The 20,972-nt window shown below is 36.5% G+C and overlaps 1 protein-coding gene across 4 annotated transcripts; it reads right to left on the bottom strand.

Moving 5' to 3' along the window:
- Positions 1-4,855: 4,855 nt before the first annotated feature.
- On the bottom strand, positions 4,856-11,586 carry LOC147273414 (uncharacterized). Of its 4 annotated transcripts, none has more exons than XM_086257141.1 (7): positions 11,441-11,586; positions 11,099-11,169; positions 10,280-10,398; positions 8,813-8,949; positions 6,390-6,540; positions 6,151-6,310; positions 4,856-5,253 (listed from the first exon to the last, which is right to left on the bottom strand). In XM_086257141.1, exons 2-7 carry the CDS (start codon positions 11,109-11,111, stop codon positions 5,162-5,164), a joined length of 672 nt encoding a protein of 223 aa, XP_086113267.1. In that variant the 5' UTR covers positions 11,112-11,169; positions 11,441-11,586; the 3' UTR covers positions 4,856-5,161. The 4 variants fall into 4 exon arrangements, with proteins under 4 accessions (XP_086113267.1, XP_086113269.1, XP_086113270.1 ...); XM_086257143.1 differs by having other exon boundaries at positions 11,396-11,572; XM_086257144.1 differs by having other exon boundaries at positions 11,099-11,148; positions 11,396-11,572.
- Positions 11,587-20,972: the final 9,386 nt, after the last annotated feature.

The raw sequence follows: 20,972 nt of genomic DNA, 5'->3' as shown, positions 1-20,972 counted from the left end.
CGTGTTGTGCGTCGAGGCAGGCGCAATATCACTGAAATTTTGGTGCAGTGGGAGGGGGCAGCCAAAGACCATGCTACCTGGGAACGTTTGTTGGACATGAAGCGTCGTTTTCCAGAGCTTAACCTTGGGGACAAGGTTAATTTTTGACAGGGAGGCATTGATATGGGCGAGAGATTCTTGGGTTGGCTCCACCAATTTAGTTGTTTTTTATTATTTATTTTTTCTGCTGAATAAGTTTGGATAAGTTTCCAACTATCTTTGACTGAGTATTAACGTGGAATATGTTTCCTTGAAGATAGGAGTTTGTTTAGCAACAAACTCTATCTTTCCTTGTATTTAAAGGTTTGCTGAGAATAATAAGACTGAAGGAAAATTCAACACAAATAGACTAACGTCTACTGGAGGTTGCTACCCTCGAAGTAGCAGTTCAACTATCCTTTCTTGTCCTATTTGTTTTCTTTTTTCTCTGTTTTTTACCACAGGGCTGTATCACGATCACTGTCACATGATTTGTCAACTAATATGATCCGCCATCGTATTAAAATTTTGTAGTAACAGAAATTACAAAATTTATCTAAATTTTCTTCTAATCTGAATTATACTTATAAAGACTCTCGAAGGAATTTTTTTTTATTGATATAATCTTCAAAGAAGGTGCCATCCAACGCAAGGAGTCCCTTAAGATAAAATCTCTCACTGTTGTTGGAGAATTTATGACTACATTAAGATGCTTGAGACTGGGTAATGGTGGAGAGCACGTCCTTATTTCTTTTGGAAACATAAGAGCCTAAACCATTTACCAAAAAAGGGAAATTAAAACAATATTAACAACAGAACATGGAATAATACATATATAAAAATTATAAATAGACTTATTTTTCCGGAGCAATCAAAGTTTCCAATAAAATTTCTCAGAGTAATATGATTGTACGAGGTAATTGGTTTCTTGTCCGAAAATTTGATATATTGTAGCCTGCGATAAATTTGGAGCATTCATGGAAAAGGTGGACTTCATGTAAGAACCATTGAACGAAAGAGAAAGCAGATTTGGAGTGTCGACTATGGATTGTGGATGTGCACACCAAATTCACAAATTAGTACAATGCATTTCAGGTACTTGAAGGCTAAAGATGTTAATATGTTCAACTCACGAGACGCACTTATGTAAAATCAAACTCTCTAGAAGGGGAATATTGCATTAATGAATATTGAAACCATTCGAGAGAACAATTGTGCATAGAACAACTCTAGATTTCTAAGTTTTGGACAACTACAAGTGATACCATTACCGTTGTTGTACCACAAATATTTATCATGATCACCACCGAATCGAATCGAAACGATTCAAATCAACTTCAACAATATTCGTACTGATAACTTCCTAGGATTTGAGACTCAAACTTGAAACTTTTTTCTTCTTTTGATAACTGAGGGTGTCTCGGCCAGTTTTCGCGCACCAACTAATTCCTTAGAATGTCAAGTTACTCAAGTGCACATTTACGAGGGACATAGTTTTTAAGGAAGAAAGGCTTATAATGATTGCTATCCTTTATTTTCACATCCGTAATAGACTTGTTTTCTAAGGCTGATGTCCAACTCTTCAACGTTTCTCTCAACAGCAAAACTCGGCTACTTGTTTATGCTACTAGCGCAGCCGGTGTATCTCATGCTAACCCTGAATTTGTCTAAGTGCTTATTTTTCTCATGCTTCTACATTAAGTGGAGAGTGTAGAATAGACTTATGGATCATTATCTATAAAAAAAAAAATCATTCTACATATGGTTTGAGTTTTTTTTTTTGGTTAAAAAAAAACCCCAAATTAAGGGTCTATGGACAAAACGTACACATGGAGATGTCTAATACAAGTAGACCCATTTTTTAATGAGTCGAGAGCTCGACGGTATCTTTTTCTTTTTTTCTTTTTTTATCCAAAACTATTGAACAATTTCGACTCTAAATCGTGTAAAATGATTTTCTTATAGTGGATAAAAATAATAGTTATACAATGTACGTTGTTTTGTACATATACATGCAACTGATGAATACCAATATAAAATACAAAAGTACAACCATTCAGAATCACATTTATCCTAATTTTATTTATACTAATCAATAGTTTCAAAGGTTGAAATTCGCCAAAGGGGTCGATCGCTCCACACTATACAAATACGTCGCTCATTTTATAAAGTGAGCCCATTTATCATCCAAAAAAAATGTCTTGACCTTTTAATAAGCTTTAAAGTGGACTAATCAATTATTATCATTTTTTTCCCATAGAAGAGTAATAATAAAACCAGTAGAGAAATATTTTTACAAGGTCTATTGTTTGGAAAATAAATTAAACTCTACTATTTTTACAAGTGGACCCTGTATAGTATTTAGGCTTTATCATTTTAAAAAGGGGGGGGCTATGCACACCACTCTAATCCACTAAGTTGACCACCCCACTTAAATTTTTACCCATTTGTGCCCATTTTGCCCCTGCATTAAAAAAAAAAACTCAGCCCCTCCAATTTGGCCGGCCACCCCTCCCAGCCCTCCCCGCCGCCGGCGCGACCCAGCCCTCCCCTTCGCCGGTCGACCCCGCCCACACCCAGCCCTCCCCGCCGCCCGATCTCCCTTCTCTCTCTCTCCCCTCTCTCTGCCATCTTCTCTCTCTCCCCTCTGTCTGCCATCTTCTCTCTCCAGATCGGGGGTCGCGGCGGGGCTTGAGGTGAGGGGGTGCGGGCGGGCTAGGGATGGGTGCGACGGGGGTGCGGGCGGGCTGGGGATGGGTGCGACGGGGACTGGGCTTGGGTGAGGGGGTGCGGGCGGGCTGGGGATGGGTGCGACGGCGGCTGGGAATGGGTGCGACGGCGGCGGGGCTTGAGGTGAGGGGGTGCGGGCTGGCTGGGTAGGGGTGGGCTGGCTGGGGGCGGGCTGGGGAGGGGAGGGGATCGGTGGGGGAGTGGTGGCTGGGTGGGGGAGGAGGAGAGGAGGGCAAAATGGGCAAAATTTGGCAAAAAATTAGGGGGGTGGTCAACTCAGCAGAATGGGGTGGTCTGAATAGCCCCCCCTTTTAAAAATTGAACTTCGCAGAGGTAGCAAGATCTTAACCATAAAAATTTGTTAGAAGGTTGTAGTTAAAAATCTCTTGTACAGGTTTCGTCTCGAAGAGGATCCAAGTCCTTATCCCTGGATGTATCTTATTGCAACGCCCTTAACTTACTCCAATATTTGCACGGAAACAGGTACCAATAAAACTTTCTTGACTTTAGGTATTAAATTTCAATGTTATTTCATTTTAACTACTAAAATATTTATGTTATTTCACTTTAGATACTAAATTTCAGTTTAAGTACCAATTTTAAAAAATATAGTTTTACCGAGCTGTGACTATTTAATAGTCACAACTTTTTATTCATTTCTTGTTTTTTCAGTGTTTGCAATACTTAAACTTTAATGTTTAGTCTCTAGGTTATAGGACTTCATTTCTCAAGTCTAAATCAAAAGTACTAAACTCTTATAAACTTTGAATTTTTATGAATTGACAGTCACAACTGTATAGCAAATTGATTTATGACCTAATTTAAAATGTCTTGCTCTAGATTAGTACCTAAACTAAAAAAATTTAATGTTTTGTTGCTTTGCTAAAAAATTATTGATATTTGGTATTTAATCATAATTTTCTATACCAATAATAGCCAGTAAATTTAAGGGTCTTTTTTAAGTCCATTTTTTAAAATACACTGTTCATCTGGCCCACACGCTATAGTAAATACTGTAGCAGTCCACTTTTTAACAATCAAGCGCTACAGTAACTGCGTTCAGAACGAGTAGCCGTAGAGTTCGCCTGAAAGCCATTGGCTTCTTGGCGATGATTCGCCACTGTGGCTAGGTAGATGGGCAATCGGAGGGTACCGTTGTATTCAGAACAACGAGAAGAACAAATAGGTCTAATGCCTCGTTGTGGCCGGAAGAAGCAGATTTTCGCTAAAGTTGACTGGATGGACGATCGGAGGCCATGAGAAAGAAGAGGCGAGCACATGGAAGAGAGAGAGAAAGAGTGAGTGATTGTGAAGAGAGAGAAGAGAGAATGCGTGAGTAAGGAGAGAAATGAGAGACGGAGTGGGAGAGAGATAGAGAAGGGAAAAAAATTAAAACGTAGATCGAACAAATTAAAATGTGGGCCGGAAGAAAATAAAGCGGACCCATTGGGAAGCCCAATTAAGAAAGTGGACTTTAGAGAAATTAGGTGGCCAAGGGCAGAGCCACAGCTAGGCCTGAAGTAGGCATGCCCCCCCTCCCTTTCGGCCTTTCCTAACTCCCTCTAATATATGACACATATTATGTTATATTATTAAGTAGTAATGGCCCCCCTCTTTGAGTTTTTAAACTTTAAACTTTGGCCCCCCTGTAGGTGGCCCAAACTAAGGTTATTAATAATTATCTATAAATTTAATTGGCCAAGATTGATGGCGACCTCCAAAGGTCCTATGATCCAACATCATACTATGCAAATAAAAAGATAAACAATTTTTTTTCAAATTCATAGCTTAAATTTTTCTTTATCTCAATTTAGTTTTTTTGGCTAATTATCTCAATTTAATTTATTTGAAAGGCTCATTAAGTTAAGGAATCCAGTACGGTTTTGTTATAAGTTAGGACACTTGATTCAAATTCGCCTCTAAATCCAGAAATGGCAAACTGCCATCTGAAGAGGGATAATTCTAAGTTGAGACCTCTCCAACATTGTAAAGAAAAATAAGTTGGAAGTATTAAATTAAGACGTGGTCGAAAGTGAAAACAAAACCCCAAAATAAATGAAAAAATATGGGTGCAGACGTGCACTGAAAGAAAAGGCAAGACAATCTCTGTGGAGAAGTGTAGCCATATATTTGATAAGCCAATGAGTGCGTGAGCTTAGATACGCGCAATCAAATCAAATGTGCAGAGCAAGAAAGCATCTGTAACTAACAAAATTGACGATCACATAACAAGAAAAGGCAATCAATCTGACACTCTTATTTGGCAAAATACATAAACACTCGTATAAATCAATCTCCAATCTCTGCAATCTCTGCGCGCCGGAGGAATCTTACTCCCTACTACTTCAGTGTTGAAAATACAGTTTCCTGTACTGTCTTTTGGATAGACACCTTGCTCGCTACGCCACAACACTCACATAAAATCATAGTCATCAAGAGGATCATAGCCATCGGCAGCTATATCATCGTCCGGTTTATCAACATGGAGCTGCTTTTTCTTGGCACCTGCAAACAAGTAAAGCAATTAACAAACAATAATGGCAGTTATATACACATGTATGTAATGTAATGTTCATACACCTCTCTAATATCAGACATTTATTTTTCTTAGTGATGAAGAACAGACAAGCTCTAATATGATAGAAATACCACTCAATAAAAATTAAATAAATAACTTGGTGAAATTACACATGCAAATACTGATTAAAAAATTACACATGCAATATGTACATCTACATAACTCTTGAAAATGGGACAGGTCTTGTATTAAAGGATAGTTTTTTTTATGATTGTATTAAATGAACCCTAATTACATATATGATTAGCTCTTTTCATTTCTTGGTGAAACCAAAACCTAAGGCCCTACCCAAATTTCAACCCAATCCCAAGCCTAATGCTTTGACCAATAACACAAGGTTCTGCTCTCTAAAATGACCGGGCAAGGCATTTCGGATTACTGTCACTTCCCTGAGTTCCACAATATTGCAAGAGATTCAGCCTCATACTTCTCAAAACAAATCCCAGTAGTACATTACTTTTTTTTTTCTTTCTGTTGTGATTTACTTTTTCTTTTCAACAACTAGTAGATGCTTGACATTTATTTTAAAACAACTATTCAAATAGCATCACTTTAACATTAACATACACCTGTCAAATAATACATTATACATAATTTGAACATTTTCATCAAATTTTTTTTTTCAAGTTCAGAAGCCCAAGTTCCAAAATGGTCCCATTTGTTTCTCTCTTTTTTTTTTAATAGAAAAAATAACAATTATATTTATTTAATTCAACATTTTTATTTTTCTTTCCCAGAGGATCAAAAACCATAACTGAAACTCAAAGGGAAACAGGACAAAGTCTGTTCTCAGAAAAATAATGAACTAGGCAAGCGAGACACACCTGTCTTCTTTTTACCCGCATTGGCTTCCTTCTCTGCTTTTATCTTCTCATTTGCAATTGCCGTAACAGACGATGCAACATCTTTTGCATCTGATCCTTTCAAAGATGTCATTGACAATCTCATTACATCCTTGAGTAGACCAATATAATGGAAACTTTTCTGCAATAAAATTAACATACATAAGATAAAATATATATTCAGAAAAATTACCTTTAAAGGGAAGGACAAATGAACACACCTCAAATGGACGAAGTTTATGTGAAATAAGTTCTGCATATTCCAGGAAATCACTTTCAGATTTGGGAATGAAATTATCAATGGTTTTCTCATCTCCTCCTCTCTTAGAAAACAGTTCTTTAGTGGCATTATAATCAGCTTCTTCCACCAGCCTGTGATAGAAGGAAAAGTTTCAGTAAGAAGCTCTATTTGACCAAAAAACTAACCAAATATTCCATGTTATAAAGATTTCATCAACTGCATTGAAAAGTATACTAAATTGGACATATAATTGTAAGTCAATTGTAACAAATCATGTTCTCACAGAGAAAATGATAACAAATTTTGGACCTGGGTCCATCACCTAAAGCATAAATAACCATTCAGGACAAAACAAACAAAAGAAAAAAAAATCTAATAAAGGCCAGTCCCATTTATCACAATTCTGAAACTTTATTAAGTACCAGAAGTATATGTCCAGGCTAGGTGCACCAATTTGGAACAGAGAACACCGTGCATGGAATAACACATGAATCAACCTTTTAAGAAAATTTACATCGGTGGATAACATCCATGACCTAATAGCCACTGAAATTTGAAAGGATGCACAAAAAAATGTTTTTATTCCATAACATTTTGAATAACATTTGGATTTGAGTGGCTCTAGGCAGTCCAAGTGGGGATCATCATCACTGAGTAAGGCATAACAAACATCAGAATGCAAACAGCTCACCCCCATGTAAACCACCAATAGATACGCAACACCACCCAAACAACAAGATTTAATGAAAAAAAAACAAAACAAAACTACTAAACTTGATATTGAATGGGCTAATGAACAACATTCAAAATATCGATACAACAGAACGCTAACTATTACCCTTGTAAGCTAAATAGACAAGTAAAGCATCCATTTGAGAAATTTGTTGCAAGGCATAGTTACTTGATTAGTTTCAGCATTCAGTAATAAAAAATCAAGGTTCTAAAGTGATTACATGTTACATAACCAGTACTTTGGCTCAGTGTTCCCAATACTTTGACTCAATGTTCCCAATATTCACTTTGGGATTAACAGCACCACACAAATTAATACATGAGGACACTAGAACAAGGCTGTCATACCAACACACAGAGAGCTATGCATAGTCAAGATGAAATATCCAGATACTATTATTTAACATGTAAGCATACTAGTCTGTGATCATTGCAAATAGCAAGAAAGCATTGGCTAAAGCCATGTAGGACAGACCACAAGTGACATGCCAACAAAAAAAAATTGAAGAAAACATACACAACTTTCATCAATTAAGATGTTGTAAATTCACATAATGAATGAGTCTTCAAAAATCAGTATTTTAAATTAAGGGAAGATAGCAAATATCAACATAGTAGGGATGTTAGGGAATGGCTAAACAAAAATCAAGTATTTTAACAAAGACTTGCATTTAAAAACCAGAAGGAAATGCTAGAGGTGCAACTAAATGGAAAGACCACTAATTAACATAATTTATGAATCATTCGATCAAATCCCTCATGTCGAGGGCAGGGAATTTGAACTTAGGACCACTTCAAAGGAGAGGGATAGCTACAGACCGGGCCAGCCACACCTCTCCTCATGTAATTAGAATTTGTGCACATGATGTTATTTTTTCTTCATATACAAAATATTAGATTGTGTCCAAGTAAAACACTATATGGGCCATGTGACTTGGATCATAAAGTCAAACTTAAAAGCCCAACAATTGATGATGAAAGGCACTAAAAACGTATTGATAATAATAATCAGCAAAATCTAAATTTTTATTGAAAAAGTAAATAATCTATGAAGTTAAGAGAGACATGTCCAAAAGGTGGCCATTCTGGTGGAAAAGTCCGCCTTTACAGATTAATTGAAGGAAAATATGCAACACCTGCTTTTTCAGCATGTGCAAGAAACAAAATGATAATTACCTTGCACTAATCCTTCACTATACACGTACAGACAAGAATATACATACAAGGCCTATAAAAAAATTAAAAATTAAAAACAAGAAAATACATATAAAAACTTCCATTGGCACTGCAGATCTCAGTTTGTCTTTTTGTCAGTCATAAATTATTACTAAATGAGTAAAATTTGTTTCATAAAACAGCAGAAGCTTTACTTAGTTATAGACTGGCAAACTCAACTTGAAACTTAAAACAAGCACTTTCCAGTTTAACAGGGCATCAAAACTCAAATATATGTTAAATTAGATAAAATGAGCTTTAGCACAAGTAACGGGAAATAGGAGCATGACTTATGAGTTTATATGACCACCAACACTCTGAGATGAAATTAGCCATCCATTAAAGGCTACTCTGTGCATAACAGCATCTTCCATTTCTAGAACACAGGATATCTCGAAATTGAAAAATACGATGAGATAATAGCCAGAATAACATAATTTAAACACTAACTCTCACCTTTGTTGGCGCAGTTTCTCAGCAACAGGATCTAGTGGCTCTTCATTTTCTACTTCAATAGTTTTTCCTTTCTTTTCTGTAGCTTTTGCTGCAAGTTTCTTGGGCGCCGTTTCAGCAGGAGGCTTTGTTGCAGGTTCCTGGTCACATAAAAAGTAAGAATAGTTATTATTAAATAAGTACAGACTCTGCATTAGCATAAATCTAAAAACAAAACTACCATCCATATGATGCATGTGGCAAATTATTCCAATCAGAGTAATTAAACCCTCCACCTTAATGACTACACAACAACCTACTATACTTTGTGACCAAATTAAATATATGCATACAAAAAGGTACATACCAAGAAAATCTTTCAAGAATTTTTTTCTCAATATATTTGAACAAAGCTTCAAAATTTGTTGCAAACTAAACAAAGGTTCATCAATAACTTATCTCTGTCTAAATTAAAATATTAATGGAATACACTTCCACAGGTAATATATAGCTTTTTTTAACTTCCATGCTAATTGTACCTATTACTTTGCTTTATAAAAACTATATTTCAATCAGAGAAAACAACAGATAGTCCTCGCATAGCCAATTTATCAAATTTCTGGTAAGTCGTCACTAGTTCCATTCCAGGGGAGACACAGAAAACAAAAGCCCAAACTTGAGATCTTTGGCACAAGGAGCTCTTATATATCGTCTTCACCAATTTCCAATTTCTTTCGCCCTCTATATTTTAACTCACTGGAATACCAAGCAGAGTTTTCCTCCAGTCATATAGCATGCTGATCCAATTCTTTTTCATCAAACAGACTAACACCCGCTTTACTTAAATGGTGAAAAGCTTGTCTTATCAAACCATTTGATATGTCCTAAATGATTAGTCAACCTAACTTCCAAAAGGAAAAGGCCGAACTCCTTTCCTTAGGACAATAATGTTGAACCCTTTTCCTCAAAGCTAGTCATCACTATTCTCAATTGGGAGCAAGGAAGAGAAATAACTTGCAGTGACTATTTGCAAGATGACTGAATAATATAGACGAACACAGTAACAAAGTAAACGTATATGGTTCATGACCGTTCAAAGGCATCGGCATAAATCCTTATCTTGATATTCTTCTTTTTCCCTTTTAAAAATATCTCAACCAAACCCTTTCAATATTCAAACTATAAGACCCATTGTGTTTCCTTGTATCTTTACATAAAAACACCATTTATTTGCATAGATAGAGAGATAGTGTCAAATTTAGGCAAATTTTCTTAAGATGGTCATGGAAATTTTTAAAGATGAATACACATCAAACATTCCCCACCCTAATAGCTATTTATTCAAGAAAAAAAAAAACCTAGTTCATCAGTATATACTCAAGCATTTAATTGATGAGAGGGAAAAAATGCTTTGAAAATGAAAAAAAAAAAAAAAAAAAAAAAAAAAAAAAAAAAAAAAAAAAAAGATCTCAACTATGCACTTATTCATACCAGAGGAGCAGGCTCTTCATCATCCTCCCATGAATCCTTCACATCATTTTCATCCACATCTTCGTCATCCCATTTATTTTTGGGTGGCTCCTTAAGGAGAGCTGGTATTTGCTCTTCCTCTGAAACAGGAAAGAAGAAACAAAAGCAACCTTCGTAAGCAAAATAATAAACTCCTGTTGAATAATAAATTCTTCTAAGAATTAAGCAAATGAAATCAAATCCAATTAATCATCCTGTCAAAAATTGTTCATTTGGAAAACTTAGGCAGTAGATACCAATTCAATAATTAACCAACATAAAAAACAATTAGATTTTTTTTTTTCACTTGCCATGAACATGAACTCTAATTTGTCCCAGTTTAGTCCATAAATTCATTTACTATCTCTAATAAGAACAAAATCAAACTTTTGTTAGAAATTTCTTGTGAGTATCTTAGGTTTATATTTATGCTTCACAGCTCTAAATCAAAGATATGTTAGCTTTCTATGAATCTATGGGATACAATGAATAGTACACAACTGGATATTTTTAATAGGGGTTTAGTTACGTCCCTATTAGACACAAAAATATTAATTTAGGGACCAAACTAGAACAAATTAGAGTTCAAGGAGTGAATTGAGACACGGGCCAAAGTTCACATTCAGGGACCAAAAAAAAAACCCACACAATTATGGGAATGATAAAATATATATATCACACACCCCTCACCAATGAAACATTAAGCATCTCCATCCTAAATCCCAAACAACTTCCAGAAGCCACAAGTTACATACTATTTGGCAAAAATAATTAAAAGAGATTTAAAGCAAGCAGCATTACCCCAGTCCTCCATCTAATTTTGCAATTCTTTTTATCGAAATACGGATTATCTGAAGAAACAAAGAATTATCCTGCTTATCAAGCCATGTCAACAACACCCATCAGACATCAGAAACAGTTGGAAAATTAAAAAACAAGGAATCAAAACAGCATTGCAATAAAAAGCGACCCAAAGCGGCCAATCCTTTTAGGGTTTAGAAGGGCAAACCCAGAAACAGAATTGAACGATTCAGAGCAAAAATTATTGAAAGGAAAAAACTTTGAGCAAAATTACAAGGGTTTAAAGATTAAGCTTACAGCGTGCAGGCCAGAACTACTCGATCTGTCAAAAAGGGAATTTACCTAAACAAAGGAGGTGGAACACGAAATTGATGAGAGAGCTCAGACAGTCTACGGCTCTTTCTCTGAAACCCTAATTTTCTTTCTCTAGTCACGCACTATTCTTCTTCGGCTGTCTCAGTGTGCCCGCGACTACAACTAAGCAAAGCCAAAAGGCCCAAGCTTTGCTTTTCCTTTTATAAGTTAAATTATTATCTTAATTGTGTCAATGGGTCTTTGGGTTTTGGTCAAATTTGGCTTATTTTCGGTTGGGTAGAGTGAATGGGCTCTAAATACCTGCACGACTAATTTAGAATGTTGTGGGTTAGTTCTAACTTATTACCTTATAAGGGTTTCTTAATTCACTTCAAAAATTTTGTAATTGTATTACCAAATTTCGTGAGAAAAGTTTAGCAAAAATCCCAATTATATCCAAGGACTAAAATTTCGGATTTCGCAGAAGAAAATTTCGATAAATTTTAAATTTCGACAAAAATTAGACATAAACGATATAAATTTATATTAAACTACAGAAATTTTGAATGAAACTTTACCATATGTTTATTTCACATATTATCTCCTATATTGATAAAAAACATTGAAGAAACCTAATTATATAATAGGTTTTTGTTATATAAGATGAATATAATATGCGTCAAAGACAAATACTGTTAAATAAAATTAGTATATTCTTTATACTCTATAATCTATACACTAAATCCTATATACTCTATATATTCTAATACTCTATAATCTATATACTAATGATAAGAGTATAATTAGTATATAGATTATACTAATACTCTTGATGTAAATTAGTATATAGATTATACTAATACTCTTAATTAGTATATAAATTAGTATAATCTATACGCTATTATCCTAATACTCTTGACGTGTCCAATGCATTCCTCCATGGTTATATTCAAGAAGAGGTATTTATGGCTGAACCACCTGGTTTTGTTAATCCTCTTAAATCTCACTATGTATGCAAGCTTCAAAAATCTCTCTATGGGCTTAAACAAGCCCCAAGATCCTGATACGAAGAACTATATCATGGTCTTCTTTCTATGAGATTTGTTGCATCTTCTGTTGACTCATCTCTTTTCATCAAAATTGATCAGCACATCACGCTCCTTTTAGTTTATGTTGATGACATCATCCTAACAGGCAGCTCCTCTACACATTGTCAATCTCTTATCTCTTAACTTAGTACCAAATATGTCATGAAAGACCTTGGCCCATTACATTTCTTCCTTGGTCTTGATGTTTATGGTGATCACAACAACATTTTCTTATCCCAAGCCAAATACACACATGATCTCCTTTCACGAACCTTTATACTAGAATCCAAACCATACCCCTCACCTTCCAGCAGCTCCAAACCTGATATGACCTCTGGAGATTTGCTCTCTGACCCTTATTCCTATCGATCCATTGTTGGTGCATTACAATACCTTACTTGGACTCGTCCAAACATCGCCTTCTCCGTCAACCAAGTCTGCCAACACATGCATTCTCCAAGAACATCTTACCTTGCTGCTATCAAACGAATATTGTGTTTCCTTAAGGCAACCCCAGATCATGGCCTCCACTTCCATAAAGGCCACACCAACCTCACAGCCTTCTTCGATGCTGATTGGGCTGGTTGCCCAATTGACCATCGCTCCACTTCCGGTCACTGTGTATTCCTTAGCACCAATCTCATTTCCTGGAGTGCCAAGAAGCAAACCACAGTTACTCACTCCTCCACCGAATCTGAATATAGATCCCTTGCTCTTGTTGCTGCTGAGGTTCTATGGATTTGCTCCTTGTTGAGAGATATCATATTTTACCTTCCAAGTCCTCATCTCTTTCTTTTAGTGCGCTTGCCTTAGCTGCAAACCCAGTTTTCCATGCCTGCACGAAGCATGTTGAAGTGGCTGGATTACCACTTCATTCGGGAGCTTGTAATTATGAGAGCCATTTACATTCATCATATTTCTTATGGTGCTCAATTGGCAGATATCTTTACCAAGAGTTTGCCAGTTCATCATTTTAAATTACTCAGTTCCAAGCTTGTGGTTCGGCCTCCTCACCTTAGCTTGCGGGGGGATGATAAGAGTATAAATCAAGCTGCCCCACAAAAGGAAGTGTATCAACCTCAAAATACTCAGGACACCCATATGCACACTCATACTACTCATCACAGCTGAAGCAGTACTGCCAAGCCATGCCTTGGTGTCAAAGTTGTCCATAAAGCAATAGAGCATCAAATAATATTCTCTCATATCAGTCCAAATATACCCAACGGATCTATCCTCTAGAATTATCTATACTTGTATATAAAACTAGACTTTACTGTACATGGAATGAGTGTAATGAATATACAAGCTTTATTTATCACCAAAATCTCTCTCTTTCTTTGATTCCTTTTCATCATCTTGTCATTTTCTACTACTTTTATCTTGGTATCAAAGTCATCACCCAACGGTTCTTGACCTCACCTACTCCAATTATGGCTGATCCCCAAGGAACTCAATCAAATACTCAGACCCATACCCACTCCTCTGACATCATAGCCCAAAGTCTTAACTCCCATATTGCAGCTCAACATGTAGCCAACCTTGTTTCTATAAAACTCACTCGAGAAAATTTTCTCCTCTGGAAAAACCTCTTCACACCTGTTCTCTTGAACTATGACATGTTGGGTATCATTGATGAGACTGAACAATGCCCTCCCCAATACCTCCATGACAAAAATGGCCAAACCTCAGATCAAACAAACCCAGCTTATACCCAGTGGGTAAAGAATGATAGACATGTAAAATTTGGATCAATGCAGTTCTCTCTAAATCAGTTTTACCGTACACTATTGGGTGTGCAACAGCTCGTGCGCTTTGGGCAAACCTCGAGAAACACTTTGCTGCTATTACCGGGTCTTATTTGTTGCAACTCAAAGCCAAGATCTAAAATATAAAAAAGGGTGCCTTTTCCATGCTTGAATATCTTCAAGCCATAAAAGAGACTGTTGATGGACTTGCAGCTACTGGAGCCCCACTTGATGACAGTGACCTCATTACTTTATGGCCTTCCCTCTAACTATGATGTTTTTGCTACAAGAGCTTCATGGTCTTCTTCTCAGTGAAGAAATTGTCATTGGACAAAAAGCCACCTGTATTAGTCACCCCATTGACAATCTCACACAGACATTCTTGGCCTTTTCCTTAAACTCAACCAGACCCACTTTCTCACATAATTTCTCATCCAGACGCAACTATAGAGAGCCAAACCCAAACAGAGGTCGTGGAAAACCGTCATTCACCCCAACCAACATGCCACCAAACTATTTCCATCAACCAAACTACTAGTCTCACTCTCAAAACTTTCGCTCTTGTTTCCACAACCCTACTTCTAACCTTCATTTTCGTTTCAACAACCCTTCAAGAGTTCCATGCCAAATTTGTGACCACACTAGCCACACTGCTCTGGATTGCACTTTTCAAGGAAGAGTTCCACCTGCTCGACTCTCAGCCTGGTGGCTTCTAGCCACCAACTCAACCTGGTATGCTGACTCTGGAGCTATAAAGCACATCACCAATGATTTGTCCAACCTTTCAATTCACTCAGATTATGGAGGTTCTGATAATGTAACAGTTGGTAATGGGCAGGGTTTGAATATCCTACACTCTGGCCACTCAAATGCATATCTCTCTCAGTCAAAATTCAAGCTTTCCAATATTTTACATTTGCCTCAAATATCTCACAATTTCTTTTCAATTCACAATTTTGTTTCAGATAACCACTGCACTAACTTTTACTCTTTCTTGTATTGTCAACGACATTTCTTCGGGGAAGGTTCTTTTCCAAGGGCCAACTAATGGTAGCCTTTATCCTCTCTCACTCTCCATTCAATCTCTACAACAACCAGCAACTCTGCTCAGTACCAAGGCACCATCTTTTGCGTGGCACCAACGCCTAGGCCACTCTTCTTTTTCAGTTCTTCAGCTTGTCTTGTCTGCAAACAACCTTAGTGTTTTAGGTTTTAAGAATGACATGTCTTTTTGTTCTGATTGTCAATTAGGAAAGAGGCCTAAGTTACCATTTTCTCAATCTCATTGTAATACAACCTCTCTTCTACAAATTGTACACTTAGATCTTTGGGGGCCTGCTCCTATCCCTTCAGTTAGTGGCTATAAATATTATATCAGCTGTGTTGATGATTGGTCTCGGTTTTGCTGGTTATTTCCACTTCATGCAAAATCTGATGCACTTTCAGCATTCAAATCCTTCAAAAGTCTTGTTAAAAATCAATTTGATCTAAAAATAAAAACTTTGAGAAGTGACAATGGTGGTGAATATTCTAGTGTTGCCTTTAGAGAATTTCTATCTATCCATGGAATTAACCATCAATTTAGTTGTCCTCACACACCAGAACAAAACAGCTTGGCTGAGAAAAAACATCACCATATTGTTGAAATGAGTCAAACACTTTTTGCACAATCACACTTGTCTTTTCATTTTTGGGTTGAAGTTTTTCAAACTTCAGTTTATCTTATTAATAGACTACCCTCTTCTACTTTACAAAATGTGTCTTCTTTGGAGAAATTATTTACTTGCAGGCTAGATTATAATTTTCTCAAATCCTACGGTTGTGCTTGCTATCCTTGGCTCCACCCTTATTCCTCCAACAAGCTGGCATTTAGAAGCAAGTTGTGCATCTTCATTGGCTATGGAATCCACTACAAGGAATCCATCCACAGGCAGAGTCTATGTATCACGCCATGTTGTTTTTTATGAGAAGCATTTTCCCTTTCAAAAAACAGAATGCATGTCCACCTGCCATTTCCAATCCTTGCCAAAATTCCACACATGTTATGCTTTCATTACCACCTCTTTATGTCCATGATGCACCCTTAACACCACCCTATTCACCCTCTCCACATACCGAAGAACAAATACTACCAACCTTCACCCCTTCTCCTACTCCAGCATCACCCTCATTACCCTCACCACCTCCTCAAATACTAATAAGCTCCACTATCCAACCATCACCAGCTCCCCTTACTAACACACACCCAATGCAAACCCGTTCCAAATTTAGGATTGACAAACCTAAGGCTCTCACAACACGCCACTCTTTCTCCACTGCTCTACTAGCCTCTTCTAGTCCTCTCTCAGCTCTCAGCTCTCACCACATTCAAACAGGCAGCAAAGGATCTTAGATGGCAGGAAGCTATGCAAAAGGAAATTGATGCCCTACACACTAGTGGCACCTAGACCTTTGTCCCTCCTTCACCCACTCAAAACCTTGTTGGCTGCAAATGGGTCTATAAAATCAAATAAAAAGCTGATGGTTCCATTGAGAGATTCAAAGCACGACTTGTTGCCAAAGGCTTTCACCAACAAGAATGGATTGACTACTTTGAAACATTCAGTCCAGTTGCAAAGCCAACTACCATTTGAATTCTGTTATCACTTGCAGTTCAGTTTGATTAGCCAATTTCACAGCTTGATGTGTCCGATGCATTCCTCCATGGTTATCTTCAAGAAGAGGTATTTATGGCTCAACCACCTGGTTTTGTTGATCCTCTTAAACCTCACTATGTATGCAAGCTTCAAAAATCTCTCTACGGGCTTAAACAAGCCCAAAGAGCCTGGTACGAAGAACTATATCATGGTCTTTTTTCTATGAGATTTGTTGCATCTTCTGTTGACTCATCTCTTTTCATCAAAATTGATCAGCACATCACGCTCCTTTTAGTTTATGTTGATGACATCATCCTAACAGGCAACTCCCCTACACATTGTCAATCTCTTATCTCTCAACTTAGCACCAAATATGCCATGAAAGACCTTAGCCCATTACATTTCTTCCTTGGTCTTGAGGTTTATAGTGATCACAACAACATTTTCCTATCCCAAGCCAAATACACACATGATCTCCTTTCACGAACTTTTATGCTAGACTCCAAACCATACCCCTCACCTTCAAGCAGCTCCAAACCTGATATGACCTCTGGAGATTTGCTCTCTGACCCTTCTTCCTATCAATCCATTGTTGGTGCACTACAATACCTTACTTAGACTCGTCCAACCATCGCCTTCTCCGTCAACCAAGTCTGCCAACACATGCATTCTCCAAGAACATCTTACCTTGCTGCTATCAAACGAATATTGTGTTTCCTTAAGGCAACCCCAGATCATGGCCTTCACTTCCATAAAGGCTACACCAACCTCACAACCTTCTCCGATGTCAATTGGGCTGGTTGCCCAATTGACTGTCACTCCACTTCCGGTCACTGTCTATTCCTTGGCAACAATCTCATTTCCTAGAGTGCCAAGAAGCAAACCACAGTTGATCACTCCTCCACCGAATTTGAATATAGATCTCTTGCTCTTGTTGCTGCTGAGGTTGTATGGATTTGCTCTTTGTTGAGAGATATCAGATTTTACCTTCCAAGTCCTCATCTCCTTCTCTGTGACAATCTTAGTGCGCTTGCCTTAGCTGCAAACCCAGTTTTCCATGCCCGCACGAAGCAGGTTGAAGTGGCCAGATTACCACTTCATTCGGGAGCTTGTAATTATGAGAGCCATTTACATTCATCATATTTCTTCTGGTGTTCAATTGACAGATATCTTTACCAAGAGTTTGCCAGTTCATCGTTTTAAATTACTCAGTTCCAAGCTTGTGGTTCGGCCTCCTCACCTTAGCTTGCGGGGGGATGATAAGAGTATAAATCAAGCTGCCCCACAAAAGGAAGTGTATCAATCTCAAAATACTCAGGATACCCATATGCACACTCATACTACTCATCACAGCTAAAGTAGTACTGCCAAGCCATGCTATGGTGTCAAAGTTGTCCATAAAGCAATAGAGCATCCAATAATATTCTCTCATATCAGTCCAAATATACCCAACGGATCTATCCTCTAGAATTATCTATACTTGTATATAAAACTAGAATTTACTATACATGGAATGAGTGTGATGAATATACAAGTTTTTTTTATCACCAAACTCTCTCACTCTCTCTCTGATTCCCTCTTATCATCTTGTCATTTTCTACTATTTTTATCTACTAAACCATATATACTCTATAATCTATACTCTATATTGTTTATGATATGGTATAAGATATTAGAGTTTAGGCCTATTAGGGTATTTTTAATTATTTTTTATATATAAATATATTAGGGTTTAGTATTTAAAAACAACTAAACGAAACCCCAAATCCTTTTTTTTTTCTTTTCAATTACCCAAAGGCCCCAAACCCCAATCAACCCCAAACCTAAGTGAACCAATAATTCAAATGATGAATAGTAAACAAACAAGCACCTAATGATGGTGTCCATTGTCCAATTAAAATTGTCAGAGTAATATATAATTAGAGGAGTTATCAATTATATTTATACTTTAATTAATGAATAGTTTAACTTAACAAGAGAGAAATGTTTTTTTTTTTTTTTCCGGTCAAATGAGTCATGGGTTGATAACTTGATATATACTTTAGCTTTAGGGAGGCAGGAGGCCTTAAAGTCAAGAATGGGCGTAAATGCAACTTGTAGTGGCAGTAAAATTTTTTATTTTTTTTCCTTTTATTTTTCCTTCCTTTCTCCCTTTTTTTTTTTTTTTTTTTTTTCCTTTTCCTTTCGTTTTTCTTTCCTTTTCCTTCCTGTGGCTGTGAGCCTGTGAGTGACTCTCTTCTTCCCTCCCATTTCTCTCTCCCAAGTCCCAGCCCAGCCCAGTCGCATCTAGCTCTTCCTCCTTCCTCCTTCCTCCTTCCTCTTTCCTCTTTCCTCTTTCCTCCTTCTCCTCTCCCTCCCCGATCTCCCTCTCTTCCTCCTCTCCTCCCCGATTTCTTCTCCCTCTCTTGAGCCGCTGAGATCTGGCTGGATTTGTGCAATTAAATGAGTGAAGAGTGAAGACAGAGAATGAGAAGTGAGAAATTGCTGAAGAAGACAGCGAAATTTCGGCAAATTTAGGCGAAATATTGACAAAATGTTGAGGAATACATGTTAAAATTTTCATACCTCTAAAAAACGAAATTTAACTGCTTATTATATCCTAGTTCTCGACCATAAAATGATTAAAAAAATCTATTGTAATAAAAGAAATCAATAAAAAAGTTTCTTAAGTTAATCAATTTGGATATGACATTCAACGATTTGAATTTCTTGCATGTCGTAGCTCGAGGATTAAAACTTTCAAATAAGAATATTTCGTCAACTCTGTTACAATTTTCATAAAAAAAACCCCTCCTACCCCACCTCTCCCACCCTGCCCACAAATGGCTATTCCCCCACTACGCTGGTAACCGCCACCCACTACGCTGGCAACCCCTTTCCTTGATTGCATTTATCTCTCTCTCACTCTCTTTTTCTTGCTTTGTATAGGTGTATTTATATGTGTGTATATTGTATAATTGATGAGAGTGACTATCTAGCGAAGTACACAACCCCGACATGTAAGATTTATTTATCTCATGAATGGAAAATTTATATTTCGGGTGTTGGCCATAAATTTGAGGGGGGAAAGAATTTAGAGAAAAGCTTTGCAAATATGCTATAGAGAAGGAGTTTAGGTTTGTTTATATTATGAATGAACCCACACGTGTTACTACAGAGTGTTACATAAAAAACTTGAAAAAAATTTCTTTTGAAACACCACAAAATTCAAGAAAAACGAAATCATTAAATCAATGTTTGTAAGGTTGGATTGTTGGAATAGAATAAAGGGAGAATTAAAGTCTAGTCTATTTTATGAGTCTTTTTTAGACTAAAACCGGTAGTGATTTAGGGTTTTTAATCAAGTCATTTTATTTTTCTTTTTTGATGGCTTTATGTTAGGGTTTAACTCCGGGATTTTGGGCGGAACATGCAGCCTCTACAAAGCCTACTCTACACCCCATGAGGGGAAATACCCTTTAAATTAGGGAATAACTTTACTATGAATTAAAAAGATTTTCTTATAAATTAAAAGAACTTTATTATGAATTAAAAAAATTCTTATAAATTAAAAGACTTTATTATGAATTAAAAGTATTTTCTTATAAATTTTAAAAAATATTCTCGGTCTCCATCTAAAAATTATTTTTCTAAAAGACCCAAACCTAATTATCTCTAGAATAAATATCATTGAATATGTTAACCTACAGTACAGGTGAACTTGGATGGTTAACAAAGTAAGACAAACTTTGAAAATGAACAAGGTAAGATAGACTTTAAAATTAGAAAACAAAATAAAAAAAGAAAATTTTAATAAATTAATGGACAATTAATTACAAATAATAAACAGTAATAGCTTAAAATAAGACATTAACTAACCAAAATTAAAATTTACCTTTTGTCAACTCAAAAGGTAAAAGAGGAATTCAAAAAATTAATTTTCTAAAAAAAAAAAAAAAAAAACTTTACATGGCAAATCCGAAATGGGTATAAATCAAATTAAACAAAAAAAATTAAATTCAAAATGAGGCTTCCAAAATGGAGGATTGTCTAAAAAACTATTTTTCGTTCTCAACTCTCACCCTATGATCACCCTTCCATTATCAGTAACTCAATTTCTTGGGTAATT

The sequence above is a fragment of the Dryas octopetala genome, chromosome 9 (genome assembly GCF_963921425.1).
Source record: "Dryas octopetala chromosome 9, drDryOcto1.1, whole genome shotgun sequence".
In the NCBI taxonomy this organism is placed as follows: Eukaryota; Viridiplantae; Streptophyta; class Magnoliopsida; order Rosales; family Rosaceae; genus Dryas; species Dryas octopetala.
This window is presented reverse-complemented; position numbering and strand designations above follow the sequence as displayed.